This window comes from Misgurnus anguillicaudatus, chromosome 21 (assembly GCF_027580225.2).
Source record: "Misgurnus anguillicaudatus chromosome 21, ASM2758022v2, whole genome shotgun sequence".
Classification (NCBI taxonomy): domain Eukaryota; kingdom Metazoa; phylum Chordata; class Actinopteri; order Cypriniformes; family Cobitidae; genus Misgurnus; species Misgurnus anguillicaudatus.
Window position 1 is genome coordinate 57,904,029 of NC_073357.2, and position 20,702 is coordinate 57,924,730.

At 35.1% G+C, this 20,702-nt stretch overlaps 2 protein-coding genes and 1 pseudogene across 11 annotated transcripts in view; all 3 read left to right on the top strand.

Moving 5' to 3' along the window:
- The window catches only part of LOC129451856 (uncharacterized), a 196,249-nt gene extending 189,478 nt beyond the window's left edge, over positions 1–6,771 (top strand). For 2 of the 7 annotated variants that reach the window (XM_073859459.1, XM_055215401.2), the window contains 4 exons: positions 895–975; positions 1,267–1,377; positions 1,637–2,035; positions 5,787–6,771. In XM_073859459.1, coding sequence (XP_073715560.1) covers positions 1,302–1,377; positions 1,637–2,035; positions 5,787–6,526 — 1,215 coding nt within the window. In that variant the 5' untranslated portion in view covers positions 895–975; positions 1,267–1,301 and the 3' untranslated portion in view covers positions 6,527–6,771. The remainder of the gene's footprint in view (positions 1–894; positions 976–1,266; positions 1,378–1,636; positions 2,036–5,786) is intronic. The other 5 variants (XM_055215422.2, XM_055215391.2, XM_073859460.1 and 2 more) reach the window with 4 other exon arrangements.
- A 1,125-nt stretch (positions 6,772–7,896) lies between these two features.
- On the top strand, positions 7,897–11,148 carry LOC141352831 (uncharacterized; annotated as a pseudogene).
- Positions 11,149–16,179: 5,031 nt separating this feature from the next.
- Positions 16,180–20,592, top strand: LOC129452279 (uncharacterized). 4 transcript variants are annotated; one of them, XM_055216048.2, is made up of 4 exons: positions 16,204–16,271; positions 16,355–16,421; positions 16,718–16,768; positions 19,203–20,592. In XM_055216048.2, exon 4 carries the CDS (start codon positions 19,214–19,216, stop codon positions 20,195–20,197), a length of 984 nt encoding a protein of 327 aa, XP_055072023.2. In that variant the 5' UTR covers positions 16,204–16,271; positions 16,355–16,421; positions 16,718–16,768; positions 19,203–19,213; the 3' UTR covers positions 20,198–20,592. The 4 variants fall into 4 exon arrangements, with proteins under 4 accessions (XP_055072032.2, XP_055072023.2, XP_073715552.1 ...); XM_055216057.2 differs by lacking the exon at positions 16,355–16,421 and having other exon boundaries at positions 16,180–16,271; XM_073859451.1 differs by having other exon boundaries at positions 16,237–16,454.
- The last annotated feature ends 110 nt before the right edge of the window (positions 20,593–20,702 follow it).

Below are 20,702 nucleotides of genomic sequence, written 5' to 3' on the forward strand. Positions count from 1 at the left end.
ATGTGTCCCCACATTTAGTCCTTGATTTTGAGGGGTATTGGACCTGAAAAGTTCTTGAAAGGTCCTCGAATTTTAAGTTAACTAAGGTGTGGGAACCCTGACCAACATATAAAATTAAATAAATGACATGCATCAGGAAAGTTGGGAATGTTGGACAATAAATATATAACTGCTTGATAGTAAACAGTTATGCAGTATTGTCTTGTATTAATATCCGTTTAAACAAGACTGTAAACAGAAAAATTTTGTGTATAAAACAGCCACCGTCTCCAAAATTATTCAGTTATGACAGACACAGCAATGTATCATGTTTTATAAGATCATCATGTTTGTAGTATGTTCCAGGAGATTAAAACCTACAATATATATTTCAGTATATAATAGTAACTATTAATAGTAATACACACACACACACACACACACACACACACACACACACAAACATAACCCCAACCATCACAGAAACCCTTCTACTACTTCACATTTTCAAGAAACATCATTTTGTTTGATTTATAAGCTTGTTTCCTCATGGGGACATCAAAATGTCCCCACAAGGTCATAAAAACACTGGTATTCCTATCTTAACGTGATAATTACCAGGTAAACACACACACACACACACACACACACACACGCGCGCGCGCACACACACACACACACACACACACACACACACACACATATACACACAGTTGCATAAAATGGAAATACTCAATAAAACTACCTCACACACATCTACACACAGTTGCATAAAATGGAAATACTCAATAAAACTACCTCAAATTTTGACTAATGGTTGGATTCCAGCATTAATTAATGATATTTTAATTTATTTCCTTGCATTTCAAAAAATTTGATAATAGATTGAAATGAGGACTTTTATTTTGCTTCTAGGAGCCTGTCGTTCGGTGACGTCATCAGAGGTGCGCTGCAGCTCGTCTGTCGGTTGAGGGAAGATTGAGGTGTTTGTTTGAGGTAAATAAAACGATACAAAATATTGCTTGATTTTTTTTAACAAATGTGCTCCAGCAACTTAAATATGATCGAAACAATGTTTAAAAAGCATTACAATATTACTTAAAGTTATAATGTAATACAGTAAAGAAGTGTTTTATTGTATAATTGTGAAGCCAACATTTATACAATTAACGTTACAAGGCAAAGAAATTTACCTTACCTTTCAAGTCATTAAGATATATATGTTTTATAAAATCTGTTTCTCTTAAATTGGTTTTCTTTTATAAATTTTAAGAAATGTACTTACAGCTTCAACTACTCTACTATTCTGATCCACTGTTGTAATGATGGAGTGTGTTAAAGAGGAGACTGATCCTGAATCATTCACAATAACACCTCAACATACTCAACAACAAAGAGGTTTGTGTATAATCTTAATGACTGATAAAGAGCATAACGTTTTTGACTCTAGTTTAAAAGTCATTAAACCTGTACAATATTATAATGAGGAATTTGACTTAAATAATTATAAAATAGAAAGACAGTCATCTTTATCTGATGAAGTTGGACAGAATTTAATTTTAGTAGACCAGACATGATTATAATCTATTTTGCATTTGAGGTTAAATTAAGATTTAATTTTTGTTAATTTAATTTCATGTTAATTTGTTTGTTTGAGGCCTGATGAGAGTGAAAGAGGAAGGTCAACAACAAAATCAAATGGATGATGAACATCAACACCACAATTTCATAAGTAAAGAAAATTGCTCACAAAATGATAAGGATTTATCTCAAGAAAGATCAGAAGCTAAAGTCTTCTTTGCATGCCATCCTTATAGTGAGACGTTTTCACAAAATGGACATTTAAATGTGGACATAAAGACTCAAACAGGAGAAATGCCTCAGTGTGAAAAGACTTGCACAAGTAAAAGCCACCTTGAGGATCATTTGGTAAATCACACTGGTGAGTGGCCCTTCACCTGCCCTCATTGTGATAAGTATTTTAAACGACAAAGTAACCTTAATGCTCACATAAAGACTCACACTGGAGAAAAGCCCTACAGCTGCCCTCAGTGTGGTAAGTGTTTTACACAAGTAGGACATCTTAATGTCCACACAAGGACTCACACCGAAGAAAGGCCATACACATGCCCTCAGTGTGATAAGGGTTTTTTCAGAAAAACACATCTTGATTATCACATAAAAACTCACACTGGAGAAAGGCCATATGCCTGCTCGCAATGTAAGAAGACTTTCATAGGTAAACAATACCTTACAGAACATATATTAACTAATGCATGTAAACATAAAATAAGTAAGACTGACCACAAGCCTTTCTCTTGCCCTCAATGTGGAAAGAGTTTTACACAAAGACAAGCCCTTAATGTTCACATGAGGAGTCACAGTGGTGATAAGACTTACACCTGTCCTCATTGTGGGAAGATTTTTACGTCAAAAACAAATGTAGAGAATCACATACGCATTCACACTGGAGAGAAACCTTTCAGATGCCCTCAGTGTGATAAGAGCTTTACACAACAAGGGAGTCTTAAGGATCACATACGAATTCATACAGGTGGGAAGCCTTTCTCATGCCATCTGTGTGATAAGAGTTATGTACGGGCACAAAGTCTCAAAACTCATGTGCTGTTTCACTCGAACTAAAAGCCAATCAGCTGGGAGAGACCTGGAGCGGGACTTACTGGAGAAAAACCCTAAAAGTGCTCATATTGTTTTACACAATTCGTTTACAGGATCACAGAGAAAAGCACTGTCTGCAAAGAGTGAATGAGTTGGGATCAATTTTAGGCACATGATGTGAAATCCAGATTAACCATAAGATGTACTCGCTCCCAAAAGATTAATTTCAGTGCATTAGTAATAAAGTTTGTAATTGTTCATGAAAATGTTTTCCGGAAATAATGTTTTTCTACTAGGTTTTTTCAACCCCTAGGGAGTCAGCTGACATTGGCTTAATTTAGAACTCTCTTCTATACGTTACATTATTACTACTCTCACTAGTACGGTTTAATCTTAGCCGCTGGATTCTGCTACTTATGTTGTTCACCGATTTTTGTGTTTTCTCCTGCTTTTTAATGTAAAGCTGCTTTGAAACAATTAAACAATTGTGAAAAGAACTACCGTACTTTCCGGACTATAAACCGGACCGGACTATAAGCCGCATCATTCAAAATGCGTCATTAAGACAAAATTACATAAGTCACAGTGGACTATACGTCACGTTTATTAAGAAAATTATTTCACAAAATCCAAGCTGAAGAACAAACATTTAATCTGGTAAGGCAGGGCAAGTTATTCAACTAAACAATAGCAGACAGAAGAACAGCATTCTGAATAGATGTCTGCAAGTTAAAGTAATGTTATCAGTTATTTAAACGATAAACCATAGCATACAGAACTTACCTGGAAGGTTGAATAGTCTAATTTAACCGAACAAGCCAACTAGCGTGAAGTTCACATACTCGGCATTCCGCATCACTGAATTCATTGAATTACATAAATACAGAAGCAGCAGATGGCAGACGCATGCAGCTGTAGACGGTAATGTTGTCTCTTGCCTCATAAATGTTAAAATTAATTCATACTGACTAAGACGCAGCACCAGCCAAGTTATGAAAAAAACCTGCGGCTTATAAACCAAGAAATACGGTATATAAATGAAATTCAATTGAATTGTGGGAGAAGTCATTTAGGTCATCAGCTGAGATCAAATTTTTTTTACTTGCAGATAGTATTTTCATTTATATGATGTTCATTTGACCAAAACAACCACCTTTTGTGTTTACTTTATGATTTGTAGATGATAGTTTAGGATGTTGTGTGCTTTTCACAATTGAATATATTAAATCAGGGGTCTCAAACTCAAACTGGCTTGGGGCCATTTCTAAGACAGACATTTCAAAAGGGGGCCACAGAGCTATTTAACGTTAAAAGTACAATATTTCTGTAAATGTCATGTTTTTAATTTCTATTATTTAATGTATAATAATACTTGAAAATATATAAGAAGTGGTTTTATCTTTTTAATATACATTATTTGATAAAAGTAGCCTAAGTAAATCTTTTCTTAACCTTATCTTAACTAAGACCTATTATAACCTTGCACTAAACTAACAAATTTAATTCCTGTATACATTTATAAACTATTATAAAAAATTACCACCAGTAATTGTTTCTGTTTTGATTTATTTTAGATTGTTTTCAGTCATAGTATTGACTTCATTATGTTCTTTGTTATTTCAGTTTTAATGAATTTTCTATTATATGTGGGAAAATATTAATAAGTGAAAGTAATCCCTTAACTTTTGAATGGGTAGTCCATGTTATATAAACTAGAAATAATAATAATAATACTGCTCTATGTGTAATTGAATAGTAAGCTACATAATAATATATTATACTTCATTATATATAGCAGTTTACATACTTTATCTTCTGTACATTTCTCCTAATCTTTTCTCTTTTCTTAACCTGGACACTTTGATGGCTCGTTTTCTTTTCTGTAGTTTAAAATGTGTTGCATTACATCTACCGCTCTGCCTCCATGCGGGTCTCCATAAGATGCTGTGACTTGAGGTGAACTAATCCCACCGCAGCTCGATCTTTTCTGAGTAACAGCTGAGTACCCACCCGGAAGTAACAAATCTTCTCTAGACAAATACTACACAGTCCCGACCAGATTAACTGATCGCATGGTGACAATGGTATGATTGGTGCGAGGTTCAGTTGAGGCATTAAAATCCGATCACGCATTCCGTTATCCTCGACACGGAGCACGCGGTTCATGGCTGTAGCGTAGCAACGGTGACGCAACCCACGCCACGGAGGGCAACTTCCGCTCCCGAGCACTTTGGAAAGTAATGTTTTGACTCGTTTTAACGCGTTGTTAGACGCGACATGTGAACGAACACTTGAACGTTTAAATAAAAAATCAAACGAATATAAAAAAGTGAATAAAAATCTTTCTGCGGGCCAGATTATGTAATATTTTTGAAAGGTGACGCGGGCCGCAGAGAGGGGGAGGGCGGGCCGCAAATGGCCCGCGGGCCGAGAGTTTGAGACCACTGTATTAAATAAACAGACTTTTATATTGATTTTCGGAGACTGTGGTGTGTTAACATCAAATATAATTTTTTTTGGGTTAATTAACCTAACGGCTGGGTTTGAGATGAGCGGTACCCGGTGGGGTCTTCTGCTGTTGTAGCCCATCCGCCTCAAGCTTGTGCGTGTTGTGGCTTCACAAACGCTTTGCTGCATACCTCGGTTGTATCGAGTGGTTATTTCAGTCAAAGTTGATCTTCTATCAGCTTGAATCAGTCGGCCCATTCTCCTCTGACCTCTAGCATCAACGAGGCATTTTCGCCCACATGACTGCTGCATACTGGATGCTTTTTTCCTTTTCACACTATTCTTTGTAAACCCTAGAAATGGTTGTGCGTGAAAATCCCAGTAACTGAGCAGATTTCGCTCAAAATTGCTTAAATCACTTTTCTTTCCCATTCTGACATTCATTTTGGAGTTGGACCACACACACCTAAATGCATTGAAGCAACTGCCATGTAATTGATTGATTGGTTGATTATATAATTGCATTAATGAGAAATTAAACAGGTGTTCCTAATAATCCTTTAGCTGAGTGTATGTTGTAAATATACGAATGTAGGTAACTACACAGTTGACTGTACCCACTGACTTCCATAGTATTTGTTTCTGCTACTAGTCAATGGGTCAACTGTGTGTTTACCATCATTTATCTACATATCATCCTTGTGTTCAAATGTTTTGACATGTTACTATGTTCATTTTAGACCTAATGGAAATAAAGGAGGAAAGTCAAGAACACATTGAAGTGAAGGAGGAGCATCAACACCACAGTTTCATAACTGAAGAAAATTCATTCGGCTCCTCACAAACTGATGAGAAATCACCTCAAGAAAGAGCTGAAGCCAAAACATCATTTGCTTGTCATCTTTGTTGTGAGACATTTTTAAAAAAGAAGCAGCTAACATATCACATACGGATGCATATGGGTAATAGACCGTACACCTGCCCTCAGTGTGGAAAAAGTTTCCCCTTCAAAACAAGTCTAGAGCGTCACATACGAGTTCACACTGGAGAGAAACCTTTTAAATGCCCTCACTGTGATAAGAGTTTTACAGAACAAGGAACTCTTAGGTATCACATACGACTTCACACAGGTGAGAGGCCTTATTCGTGCCATCTGTGTGATAAGAGTTACACACAGGCACAGGGTCTTAAATTTCATCTGCAGTTTCACTTAAACGAAAGGCCGTTTAGCTGCGATCAGTGCGATAAAAAGTTTATATCGGCAACACTGCTGAAGAGACACGTGAAGATTCATACAGATGAGAGGCCGTATGTGTGTTCTGTTTGCGGGAAGAGTTTTCGAACATTTTCCAATGTTAAAGTGCACCAGAAGACGCACCGGGGTGTGAAAGACCACGTGTGCTCTGTGTGTGGAAAAGACTTTCTGGAAGCTGGAGACTTGGAGCAACACAAACAGATTCATACTGAAGAAAACACCTAAAAGTGTTTAAATGTGGAAGAGTTTTATTGAGTCTGTGACGCTGATAAAACACAAGTGACTGTATACTTGAAAGATTGGAGTAATTTCTCCAAAGTATTGGGGACATGTCAAAAATGTCTGTTTTATCTCAAATATAATAACTTTTTATTTATAAAAATATTTACTGCAATGATGGGATATATGGAGCAAGATAAAAGATATCTGTATTTTTATGCTTTGTGTGGGGACGGATAACTTTTTTTAGTGTTCTATGTAATTTAAATTAATATTTTTTCTTGTAATATAATTTCTTGTTAATGTGTTAAATAGTATGAATATGAGAGCTATGGCTCTTCTTGTCATATGTGTTTGCATTTTATTACACTTATTATTTTTTACTGAACAATTGACAGTAATATAAATACTAAACCATTGTATCCACTGTCCGAAACAAAAACAAAAAAATAACACAAAATTCAATCATTTAAAAGAGAGAATAAATACATTGTTGATAGGAGGGAAACAATGTTATATAAAAAGATGAAAATAATGAAATGCCTGTAGAATCTGACAGGCTTTCTGTTTGTTTTTTTAGGTAATATTGTTTCAACATAGTGCATTATTTCTTCGTTAAATACTGTAAAACATGGTTTTCAACCAGAGAATTTACATTTATGCATATGGAATTTAGTCATAGGTGTTTGCATTACAAGCGAGCAGTGTGTCAAAACTAAATGCTCAGTGCATATATGTATTTAATATCATCACTTGCAAGCAGAGTTTAGATTACATAGTGTAATGGTTCGAGAAACGTGGTGTATTTAACTTGAAATATATTTACGTTTTGTGTTTTTGTAAATAATAATTTATTAATTTGGATTCATTGTACAATTTTGGATCAATTAAGAGACTTTTATTTTGCTTCCCGGAGCACGTTGTGTGGTGACGTCATATCAAATACGCTGCCGCTCGCTCGTATGTGTGAGGGAAGGTTGAGATGTTCCTGAGAGGTAAAACGATACAAAATATGGTTTCATTTTTTAACCAAATGAACTCCAGCAACTTATAGATATAACTGAAACGATATTAAATACCTTTACTCCTTACGAATATTAATTATTTTTTTAATGGTAAAATTAATTATTAGTTTTTTTTAACGGATCGTTCTCTTGTAACAGTTAAGTTACTACAACCAATAGCCTATTCTCAAAATACAAAGTGAACAAAAAGATTGACGAAGTATTTCCTGGACTGTTTTTAAAGCTAAGATTTGTGCCCTTTGTTGTTTTTATGTCATACAAATTATGACCCTGTTATATTTTAATAGCAATCATCCACCTGCAAACCAAACACAAGTCTCTAATGTAACGTTACTTACATTTCCAATGCACAGAAACCTGCCAACTACTCTAGTATTCTGATCCACTGTTGTAATGATGGAGTGTGTTAAAGAGGAGACTGATCCTGAATCATTCACAATAACACCTGAAAATACTAAACAAGAGAGAGGTTGGTGTTTAATATTCATTTATCATTAAAGGGGCAGTCTTTATGTTTGACCTTTGTATTGCCATTTCTGTTTAAAACATAAAATTGCAGTTATTTGCTGATTAGTTGTGCTATACTCTGTGCAGATGAATCTGATGTCTGGGTTTACCGCATCAGTGTCATTACACATCGACATGACCATTAGAAGTACATCCTATAATAATATAACTGAATAAATGCTCATATCTGCTGTTTTTCTGACTGTTAAGTGGAAAAAATCATCTCTGATGTCTCATCAGTATTTGAGCTCTGTTGCGTTCCCTTTTTTAACCAGATACTCTCTACAGTTTGAGCTTTCACGTTTTAACAACAGATGATTCCCCATATCTGAGAATGGTGTAAATTGACAATGTTTACACCACGTTCCTCTTCTCAGATGATCATCGCTTAAAGAGAACATATGTTGCAAAATCCAATTGTAAAGGTGTTTGGCCGTGTGTTGGCCATGTGTGAACACAACAACCGTACAATAATAACAATCCACCCATTCAGTATCATTAGACATGTTGTTTTGATTCTGTTGTTAATGTGACGTCACACTGATAAAGCCCCGCCCACGACCACTGACTAATTAGTTAAAGGTGCAATGTGTAAATTTTAGCAGCATCTAGTGGTGAGGTTGTGTATTGCAACCAACGGCTCAGTCCACTGCTCACCCCTGGCTTTTAAAACGCATAGAGAAGCTACTGTAGCCACCACCGGACAAACAGGTCATCATCGGAGACAACTTAGTAAAAAAAGTTTGTCCGTTAACTCTTTCCTCGCCAGCGTTTTAAAAAAAAGTTGCCAGCACCAGCATTTTTCATGATTTTCACAAAAGTTTAATGCCTTCCAGAAAATGTTCTTCTTTAAATATATAAACAAACAATATATCATAAGAAAGAACAGACTTTGCTTTCAAAAAAAAAAAAAACGTTTCATCCTACCTTCATAAGTTCTCTTGTAATCACCTCTCAAGCATGGGTAGGTTTCTTCAAAAACACCCAATTTTGAGCAAAAAGCTGAGATAATTCCATTTTTGCGAAGGACTTTTGAGAGAGATCAGATGCAGAGCGATCTTTAAAACATACACGGCGTTCTTTCTCTATCACGTGAGGCGCAACTCCGGGTTGTATAAGTTGCGGAGGTGCGCCACCTGGTGGATAATAGCGGTATTGCGGAAAGACGGAAAATCTCGTCAATGGCGGCGAAAGAGTTAAGGGCTTCTTTAGAACATGGCAGGCCAAAATGGCGACTTCCATGTAAGGGGACCCTCTGTGTATGTAGATATAACATCTCATTCTAAGGTAATAAAAACATAACGGTTCATTATGAAAGGTATTAATACACCTTTGATAATATAGTTTTGTATATTATCTTGCATTTCTGTCAAAATATCCTTCCAAAAAATTACACACTGCACCTTTAATTGTACCCAAAATCTTTTCTAAATGTTTTTATTAGGAGCACAATAATGCTAAAGGGATATTTATTCACACTGTATTCACAGGAATCACATCAATTTTAACTGAAAATGCTTACCATCTCTTTTGGTAAGGGAATGAGGAGCTGTAGCTCATTTGCATTTAACCTATTCCGCCCCAACGGTTTTTTTTTTTTCACAAAAATGCCTTTCAGAAAGTTCTCTTCATAAGCATACAATGTATTAAATGAAAGAACAGACCCTTTGCTTTCAAACAAACAAATAAACAAAAATAACGAAAATAAATTTTAAATTAAACTTTTATTTGTTCTCTTTTTATCACCTCTCAAAATATTATATATATATATATAATATTTTGAGAGGTGATAAAAAGAGAACAAATAATATTTTGAGAGGTGATAAAAAGAGAACAAATAAAAGTTTAATTTTAAATTTATTTTTGTTATTTTTGTTTATTTGTTTGTTAGAAAATAATAGAAAAAGCTAGAAAATAATAGCATTTTTGTTAGAGATCAGATTTAGAATTATCCAATTACAAAACATTGGAATTATAGATGACTGTAAAAATGGCAGGGAAAGGTTTCTCTTTATTGACGAGATAACTCAAACAATATTGCTTAAATATTGGTTAAAATAAATAAATAAAATGAAATAAAAATAACTACAATATTTTGACATGTTTAATTTTATTTTAGACCTCATGGAAATAAAGAAGGAAGATGAAGAACACGAAGTGAAGGATGAACATCAACACCCCAGTTTCATAACTGAAGAAAATTCATCCAGCTCCTTACAAACTCATGAGAAATCACCTCAAGAAAGAGCTGAAGCTAAAAAACCTTATGCTTGCCATCTTTGTGATAAGAGTTACACGCAAAAAGGCAACCTAACGTATCACATGAGGATTCACACTGGCGAAAGGCCTCATGCATGCCCCCACTGTGAGAAGACTTTCATAAAAAAAAGTCAACTTAATTCTCACATATGGGCTCACACTGGTGTCGGGCTGTTCACCTGCCCTCAGTGTGATAAGAGTTTCACAGCAAAATCAAATCTAGAGAATCACATACGAATTCACACTGGAGAGAAACCTTACACTTGCCCTCATTGTGATAAGAGTTTTACACAAAAGGGAGGTCTTCAGACTCACATACGAATTCATACAGGTGAGAAGCCTTACTCATGCCATCTGTGTGATAAGAGTTACACACAAGCAGAAAGTCTTAGATATCATCTGATGTTTCACTCAAATGAAAGGCCGTTTAGCTGCAATCAATGCGATACGAAGTTTATTTTGGCGTCTCTGCTAAACGAGCACCTAAAGACTCATTCAGATGAGAGGCCGTTTTTGTGTACTGTTTGTGGGAAGAGTTTTCTATCGCTTAAAAAAGTAAAAGCACACCAGAAGAGGCATGCGGGTGTGAAGTGCTCTGTGTGTGGAAATTTGTTTTTGGGACCCAAAGAGCTGGAGCAGCACCAGAAGATTCATACTGAAGAAAACTCCTAAAAGTGTTCACATTGTGTAAAGAGTTTTATTGAGTCTGTGATACTGATCAAACACAAGTGACTGTATACTGGAGAGAAGCTGCACCGCTGCCATTCATGTTGGAGAAGTTTCAGACGATCACACAGCTGCAGACTCGCAGAGAAAAGCGCTGTCTGTAAAGAGTGAACAAAGATCAACTTGCAGTCTTTAGGACCAAACACTTGATGTGAAATACAGATAAACCTCACGACTGAAGTACTCCCAAATATATTACTTTTAATGTATTACCTCAAGTGCTGAAATGTATGATTATTTGAAGAGTTTTGTTGCAAAACGAGATAAATCAATTTTTTTTACATTTTTGTCAAAACAATGTTTAAATCAAAACAAACCAACTGCAGTTGCATTGAAATTAATTGGAATGCACAACCAAAAAAAAAAAAGAGATTTCTGAACAATTAAAAAAAGTGTGGTTATCTCGTTTTGCAACGAAACTCTTCATTTGTTCATGAAAATGATTTTTCAGTAATTATTTTTCTTTCATGTTGAAGTGGCAGTACTGTAAAAGTTGCATTTATAAGGCGCACTGTAAAATATTTCTGTAGAAATTACAGTATTATTGGGTATTACTGGCAACTAGCTGCCAGTAACTTACTGTAGATTTTACATTTATGTTATTTACTGGCAACAATTTGTTCAAAGTTAAATGAACATTACAAATTTTACGTCTTTATCGTCTACAGTAACTTACTGGCAACCAGCTGCATAATTACAGCTAATTTTTTACAGTGCGTTTATCAGGGCCGTAACCACGGAGGGACCAAAACATTCAGGGCTGTGTGTATCAATTCATACCAGATAAGCATACAGCATTAAAGTATATTTACCATAGTTAAGGTGGCGGGTCTCTGAGTATAATCTCATAAGAGCTGATTGTTTTGTATGACGATGATTACAAAACCTGCAAACATTTGTTTTTAAGACTGCATGCAATGTGCAGCTGTGCAGAAGGAATCGTGAATGAACCTATACTGTGTGTTTACTGTCTAATAATTATTTTATATAATTTATATCTACTATATATATATATATAGGGGAGACTGGGGTTGGTTGTCACAATTTTTACTCATGCATGAATTGCTCATCTTCAAAAAATCTTTCAGCAGTAATTCCTACATGAAATGAAAACTTGGGGTCTTGGCTTTAAATGTGTATACTTTTTACTTTTCGAATGTATTGTAACAGGAAGTAATTAACCATCAAAGACACTCTTACACAATGTGACAACCAACCCCATCACAGGGATGGTTGTCACAGGGTATGGGGTTGGTTGTCCCTATAGAGGTTCAATAGGATTTCAATGATAAATTGGGATCTGAAAAGATCATGTGCAATTTGTTTGTTTTTTAAGATAGAAACTGCAAATAAGTTTTAATATGAATCCACCCATATGATAGTTGTTATTAATGCCCATCATGTTTAAACAATGGGATTAAAGTGGGTGATCAGTTACTTGAATGGGCTTTGTGCCCGGCTGCACTGCTTCCTGGGCTTCGGCCAGCTCCTTGTTTCCTGTCTACCGTTATTGGACAAACTGATTAATCCAGGGGCCCGTTTCAGAAAGGTGGTTAAGTGCAAACTCTGAGTCATTATCGCTGGTCTAGTGGGTAGTACTGTGTGCAGTGGTTAAGGCAGACGTACTGTCGGCGATCGGAGTTCGAAACCTGGCTTGGTGAATTTCTGTTTTATTCATGACAAACATTTGTAAAGTTCGTAGCCTTTAATGACAAAGTATTATGCTTAATTTCATTTTTAGCTGAGCTGCTGTCATCTTTTTGTCCATGAGATTGCATCTGCATGAAAATGAATATAATAACGTACAGTCCTCAGTTTAATTACTTCTGATATTTTAACTGTGATGAAACATTAAATGTACGCATTTACTAGAGTAGCAATTTACAAAAACAACTATTTTCTTTAAAATATATTCTCATAGTTGCTGTACACTTGCAGTAACACCTTCAGTTTTAGTAGTAAAAATTATTAAGACCTCGTGCTGTTGCCATGGTAAATCGTAATATCGGAGCTCCATTGATGATGGCTTTTCATTGTGACTGTGCACGCGCTTAACTCAGAGACAACATAGTCAGAGTCGTGTGATCTAACTCAGATCAGCTATTCTGTAACCGAAAACTCAGAGTTTACTATCTCAGAGTAAGTCAACTCAGAGTTCAAGTTTAAACTCAGAGTTGGTTGAACCTCCTTATTGAAACGGGCCCCAGGTGTGTCTGATTTTTGTTGTTGTGACTACTGAGGTCCGGCACGCCTGATTAATCAGTTTGTCCAATAATGGCAGACAGGAAACAAGAAGCTGGCTGAAGTTCAGGAAGTAGTGCAGCTGGGCATAAAGCCTATTGTCTACTGTGTTGAGAAATAAAATGAAATAATTTTTAGTGTTAAAACGTCTTTATTTAATGCTTTATTTATTTTATTTTAACAGCAAACAAAAACAAACAAACAGACGAAGAGTCTTAAAAGGTCTACATGTCCAAAATTCTTTTGTGACAACCAACCCCGCAAGCTATGTGACAACCATCCCCAACTGACTTCTTGACAAACATGCTAAGCTAGCTGCCACACCGCTTTAACTTGATCGCTAAAAGATAAATAAAGCTACTACTTTTAGCTTTTTAATGAGTGTTTTGTTTTTGAATGACTAATATCCTACAAGATCTCAACACAAAAACAACACCAACATGAAAATTTACTCTGACCCATAAAAATAAAAAATTGTCTACTAACATCAATGTTTTGTGTCTGCTCAGCAAATTTTCAAGTGCAAATGAGTAAGCTATTAAAGGCTAACAAATTGATATCAAAATTGTACCACAGCGCCATGTAGTATGTCTGGAATAAGCAGTGTGACAACCAACCCTACTACCATAGATATGTACACTAGATGTCGCCTTGGCTACGCCAGTTCATTGGACCGAATGCGTCCAATACAGCCGCCATCTTGAAACAGGGGAAACCCGCATCAACGTCATTGTAGGCAATGGTGTAATGGAAATAAAATCATGAATAAATCCTCATGAATACAATTTCACATTTTTTTGGTTCGTTTCAACAGTCAGACATGTATTTAGCATTGAGTCCAGAAAAAAATAAAAGTTTTGATATTATGAAAATCGACTTTTTCTAACTATAATGCATAGTGCTATTAGCCCTAACATCAATACGCAGCACAAAAGTCTGTCATCGTCCATGAATTTGAAATACAGGCGGAGATAGCAGCGTTACCTAGCTACTTCCTATGACAAGACCCCTGTTCCAAGATGGCAGCAGTTTTGACTCATGCCTAGAACCCCAAGGTGACATCTAGTGTATATATCTATGATATACTACAACCAAACTGCATATTCAAATTTTACTAATCAGAACTACTACTAAACCAAATATAAAAATATTAAAGGGGCCATGGCATGAAAATCTGACTTTATCCATGTTTAAGTGCTATGATTGGGTCCCCAGTGCTTCTATCAACCTAGAAAATGTGAAAAAGATCAATCCAGTAACTTAGTTTTGGTAAACCATTCTCTACAAGCACATGAAAAAATAAGTTGTTGAAATTTGGCTCTCCTTATGATGTCATAAGGAGCTCTTATTAAAATAATACCACCCCTTAATCTGCACTATCCAACCACAGCACTGCCATTTTAATGCAGAGAAAAGCACAATTGAGTTTTAATTGCAACAAACCACCATCATTTGTGATCAGTGTTTGAATTTTATCAGCTCATTTGCATTTCAAAGGACACACCCAAAACGGCACATTTTTGCACACACCTGCAAAGTGGCAATTTTAACATGCTATAATAAATTATTTTTATGGTATTTTGAGCTAAAACTTCACATATGTGCTCTGGGGACATCAAAGATTTATTTGACATCTTAAAAACGTCTTATGCCATGGCCCCTTTAAAGGGTGTGCACTTGGAGACTTGCATTTGGTTGTTGTATTTAAATAAATAATGAGTTGAGTTTTAAAAAGTATTATAGAGGCTATTTTGGGTATGTTTTACTATAAGTATAATTGTTTTATATGATTGCATTATATTATTCCGTTTAATGTAATAATGGGTTAGATTTTCTGGTTTATAGTTCCCTCAAAACTTTTAAAATTCTGTTATTGTTTACTGACTTTTCAACCCTGTCCAGCATTACAGATTTTGGATGTCTCTCTAATCGTACCTAATTCAGGTTTTGCAATCTCTACAAAGTTTCAAAAACATTTACCCTCTCAGCCCCCCTTTGATGAAATGAGCTGCCAGCCTTCACCTGATCGCCTGTTACCACTGAATCTTCAAACTAAACACACCTCTTCTGCATTCATTGGATTTTCTCCTAATTCACAACTATTCACATTTAACATCAACATTGCTATCACTATTATTTGAACAATTTTATTTTACTTCTAGCTTTAAACACTATTTCTATTTGTAGGTTCTCTAAAGACAAAATGTTAATGCTCTTCCATTTGTAAGTTGCTTTGGATAAAGTGTCTGCTAAATGAATAAATATAAATGAATAAATGTATTAATGATGTGATGAGTTGAATCAGGTGTTAGATGAAGGAGATGAGTTGAGCATTACTGAATTACTGGTTCTGAAAGATTACAAGCTATCGTAACACTTATTCGTTGACCGCCTGTGTTTTTCCATGCTATTAAAATGTGGTGTACCTTTAACTAAAGCCTATGTATAAGCAAAATGGAAATCTACTCTGGGCTTCATACAGCTGTACTGAAGCCCTAAACTAGATTAGGATACTTCAGTTAGTTTTATACAGGTGTGCCCTGGCTCTTATGAGTTATTTTTTCTTAAATCAGTCTGCTTTGTGTTTGTTTTTAAATGCAACAAGCAAATAATAAAAAAGACAGATGTAATGTTTTGCAATATTTAAAAAATATATATTTATTTTGCCTATACATTAATGACTTGCATATTTTCTTTGGTGTTACAGTTGATTATTCAATAATTTCCTCGCATTACACAATTTAAATAGGGGACTTTTATTTTGCTGATGTGAGTGTAGTCTTGTGACGACATAAGAGGTGTTATTTACTTTTATTTTATTTTATTATAATTTATTATTTATATTATATTATTTTAGCTATTGTTACTTAGGATTTAAACATATCCAGACCCGCACTCCATTTCGGTAGGTGGCGGTAATGCTTCCAAAAGTTGTTTGCCATCCGCCATTAAAAAGGAAAGAAGAAGACATAAGAGGTGCGCCGCTGGTTGAGGTAGGATTTAGGAGGCAAATTAAACGATACAAAATACGGCTTAGTATAAAAAAATTAACATTATTAAACAATGTATTTTACAGTATTGTAATACTTTATTGTAAAGTACTGACTGAGAGAGTTCTTCCACTAGTGCCAACATTTACACAGGTAAATAAACAAAGAGAATTACTTCGCATATAGGTATTTAACTTTATGTTTTTCAAATCTGTTTATGAGCTTTATATGAATTTTAAGGAATATACATGCTCCTCTTTTCCATACAGTTCTTTATAATAGTAGACGGATAATTGATGTTGCTAGTAAAAATGATCTTAAGTTGTAAGACAAGAGAATACAGTTACAAATGTACTTTGTTTTTCAGAAACACAGATTTTTTTGTATCTCATTTGGTGCATGAATTGAGTTAGTAAATTATAACTTTGGTCATTTGTATATCTTCACAGGTTCACAGGAATCATTCACAATAACACCTCAACATACTCAACAACAAAGAGGTTTGTGTTGAATTTTTAAGTGCATCTCACATGGGATTTTAAAGTTGCCTATATTGTCTTGGAGTCCCATACAACAGGTTTAAATGCATACAAGATAAAAAAACTGAAAAATATCAAATATAATAATAAACTCAAAATATACATTTATATTTCATCTCATTTCTCAAAGGTGCTGAAACAGTTCATTCAAAGCAGTTCACAGATTTAGTTTCTTTAGTTTCTCTACTGTTGGCCTGCTCTGCTCTAATTGGCCGGCTTGCCCAGTTTGTTGTGATTGATATTTTTGCATAGAGCGCTTGTTAGAAACTAAAAGCCCATTACCATGGTACATGATTACATACACAAACATGACTGACTGATAAAACATTACAGTTTGTAAACCAAAATTTTGCTGCATCCGTCATAAAAACAACAATTCATTGCTTTAAAATGCGAGTGCTTTACAACTTTTGATCTTTGCAACTTATTAAGGAATAATATTTTAAAGGGATAGTTCACCTAAAAATCTAAATTCTGTCATCATTTTCTCTTCCTTATGTTGTTCTAAATCGGTATGACTTTTTTTTATTTTGATCAATACAAAATAAGATATTTTGATAAATGATTGTAAGCACATGGCGGATTGTAACCATTGACTTTGATAGTAGGAAAAACAAATATTATGTAAGTATTGTGAAAATGATGATAAAGATATTTTGATAAATTAGATAAGGGTCACATATACTGTAGGCCTACTCTGGCCTTAAAGCAGTTGCCCTGGAGCACTTAACTAGATTAATTGAGGATACTTCTCCAGTTAATTTGATCTATTGGCTACATGTGACTCTTATGAGTTATTTGTTCATAAATCAGTTTTCATTAGTTGTCATGTTTGTTTTTAAGTCCATACAGCAAACAATGAACATAAAAGATGTGATGTTTTTCAATATTTTAAGATAAACTTTATTTCACAATCTTTTTGTGATGAGTTTTATAAAGTGTCATTAGTTATTTTTTATGTATCTTTAATCATAATTAAGATGCAGTGTTATTCATTGGCAGAGTCTATATTATAATCATTTGACAAATGTGGGATATTTAACCTTAACTAAGAATTGTTGATACATCCCTCTATCATCTGTGTGCGTGCACGTAAGCACTGGAGCGCGCTGCGACGCTTCGATAGCATTTAGCTTAGCCCCATTCATTCAATGGTACCAATCAGAGATAAAGTTAGAAGTGACCAAACACATCAACGTTTTTCCTAGTTAAGACGAGTAGTTATACGAGCAAGTTTGGTGGTACAAGATAAAACGTAGCGTTTTCTAAGCGGATTTAAAAGAGGAACTATATTTATGGCGTAATAGCACTTTTGGGAGTACTTCGACTCGCCTGAAAAGTCCGCTCCCCTTCTCCCGCTCACAATGGGAGAGGAAGGGGTGTTACTGCACCAAGTCAAAGTACTCCCAAAAGTGCCACCACGCCACAAAATACAGTTCCTCCTCTAAATCCGCCCAGAAAAGCGCCACGTCTTATTTTGTACCACCAAACTTGCTCGTATAACTACTCGTCTTAAATAGGAAAAACGTTGATGTGTTTGGTCACTTCTAACATTATCTCTAAATGGTACAATTGAATGAATGGGGCTAAGCTAAATGCTATCGAAGCGTCGCAGCGCGCTCCAGCGCTTACGTGCACGCACACAGATGATAAAGGGATGTATCAACAATTCTTAGTTAAGGTAATAACATATTTTAATATTGAAAATGAGTAGACTATTCCTTTAAATATATTTATTTTACAAGATATTTTGATAAATTAGATAAGATTAGGTTAGATACGACTTTATTGTCATTATGCAGATTACAAGTACAGTGCTAATTAAATGCAGTTAACGTCTAACCTTTGCAAAATATCAGTAGTGCTATAATATTTTTATAGAAACATGTTTGCTTTGTTTAGTAACAGCGTTAGACAGTTCCAGTTTAAAAGTTTAAACAACGTACAGTCTGTGCAAAAAAGATATTTTGAAAAATTATGGTAAGCACACAGTAGATGGTACCCATTGAGCTCTGTAACAGCAAAAATATTCGAATGACTGACGATTCAGAGTCGACTCTTTTGGAATACAATAACTTTATTAATCCTGCACTTTCAAATGAACGACTTTACAGACCATTAACAGCTACATTACACACTACAGTAAACGTAACTGTAGAAATCCCATCTAAGCTGCTCTTTAATGAATGATAAAGTGCATAAAGTTTTTGGCTCTGGTTAAAAAGTCATTAGAGTCGTACAATATTAAAATGAGGAATTTGATTTAAATGATTATATAATAGAAAGACAAAATTAAATTTTAATAGTTCAGCTAACACAATATTGTTTTTTTGCATTGATATTAAATTGGGTTTGGTTTTGTTCATTTAGTTTCATGTTAATTTGTTCATTATAGGTCTGACAAGAATGAAAGAGAAAGGTCAACAACAAAATGAAATGGAGGATGAACATCAGCACCAACATTTTACAAGTCAAGAAAATCGCTTACAGACTGATGAGGATTCACCTGAAGAAAGAGAAGCAGCTAAAATCTCTTTTACACAAATAGGACATTCAAATATTGATGTAAACACTTGCACAGGAGAAATGCAATACACCTGTCCTCATTGTGAAAAGACTTGCACAAGAAAAAGCCACCTTGAGGATCATTTATTAAGTCACGCTGATGAGAAGACCTTTGCGTGCCCTCAGTGTGATAAGAGTTTTAAACGACAAAGAAATCTTGATGCTCACATAGAGACTCATACAGTAGAAAAGCAATACAGCTGCCCTCAATGTGAAAAGAACTACAGACGTAAAGGGGATTTTGAGAAGCATTTAGTCGCTCACACTCGTGAGAAGCGCTTCACCTGCCCTAAGTGTAAAAATGAATTTTTGCGAAAAAAACATCTTAATCTTCACATAAAGACTCACGCTTTCACTTGCCCTCAGTGTGAAAAAGGTTTTTTACGAAAATGTAATCTTCGTGTTCACTTAAAGGCTCACATTAAAGAGAAACGTGAAAAATCCCTGAAAGAACGTAAAATGAGCCGCACTGCCCACAACCCTTTCTCTTGCCCTCAATGTGGAAAGAGTTTTAAAACCAGAAGAAACCTTAATCTTCACGTAAGGATTCATGGTTTGAATCGGCCTTACACCTGTCCTCATTGTGGGAAGAGTTTAACAACAAAAACACATTTAGAAACTCACATACGCATTCACACTGGAGAGAAACCTTTCGTCTGCCCGCAGTGTGACAAGAGTTTTACACAACGAGGAGCTCTTCAGTATCACATACGACTTCATACTGGTGAGAGACCTTACTCGTGCCATCTGTGTGATAAGAGTTACATACAGCCACAGGGTGTCAGACTTCATCTGCTGTCTGCCCATTCTGTCAAAAAACTTTAAAAGTGTTCACATTGTGGAAAGAGTTTTATTGAATCTGTGACGCTGATAAAACACAAGTGACTGTATACTGGAGAGAAGCTGCACCGCTCTCATTCATGTTGAAGAAGTTTTAGACGATCACACAGCTGCAGACTCACAGAGAAAAGCGCAGTGAACAAAGATCAAATTCAGTCTTCAGGTCTAAACACGTTATGCGAAATGAAGATAAACCTGATGATTGATAATTTATTTACTCCAAAATTTTAATTTTATAGGATTACATCAAGTGGTGATAAGGTCATGCGTTCAATAGCAGGAACACACATGCTGATGAAATGTACAGCTTTAATTGTAGTGTTAAAAGTATTGTAACTTGCTTTGAATTAAAGCGTCAGGAAAATGCAATGAAATATAAATGTTTTTTCATGAGTTGTTATTTTTTCCTGTCGGTACTATTTCACTCATTAAAGGTAATTTGTTAAATGTGGTATTAACAACGGTTTATATCTCCATCCAAATACTTTAA

Bases quoted from the DNA above. Each gene is read 5' to 3' on its own strand.
- LOC129452279 (XM_055216057.2), top strand. From the start codon at position 19,214: ATGAAAGAGAAAGGTCAACAACAAAATGAAATGGAGGATGAACATCAG.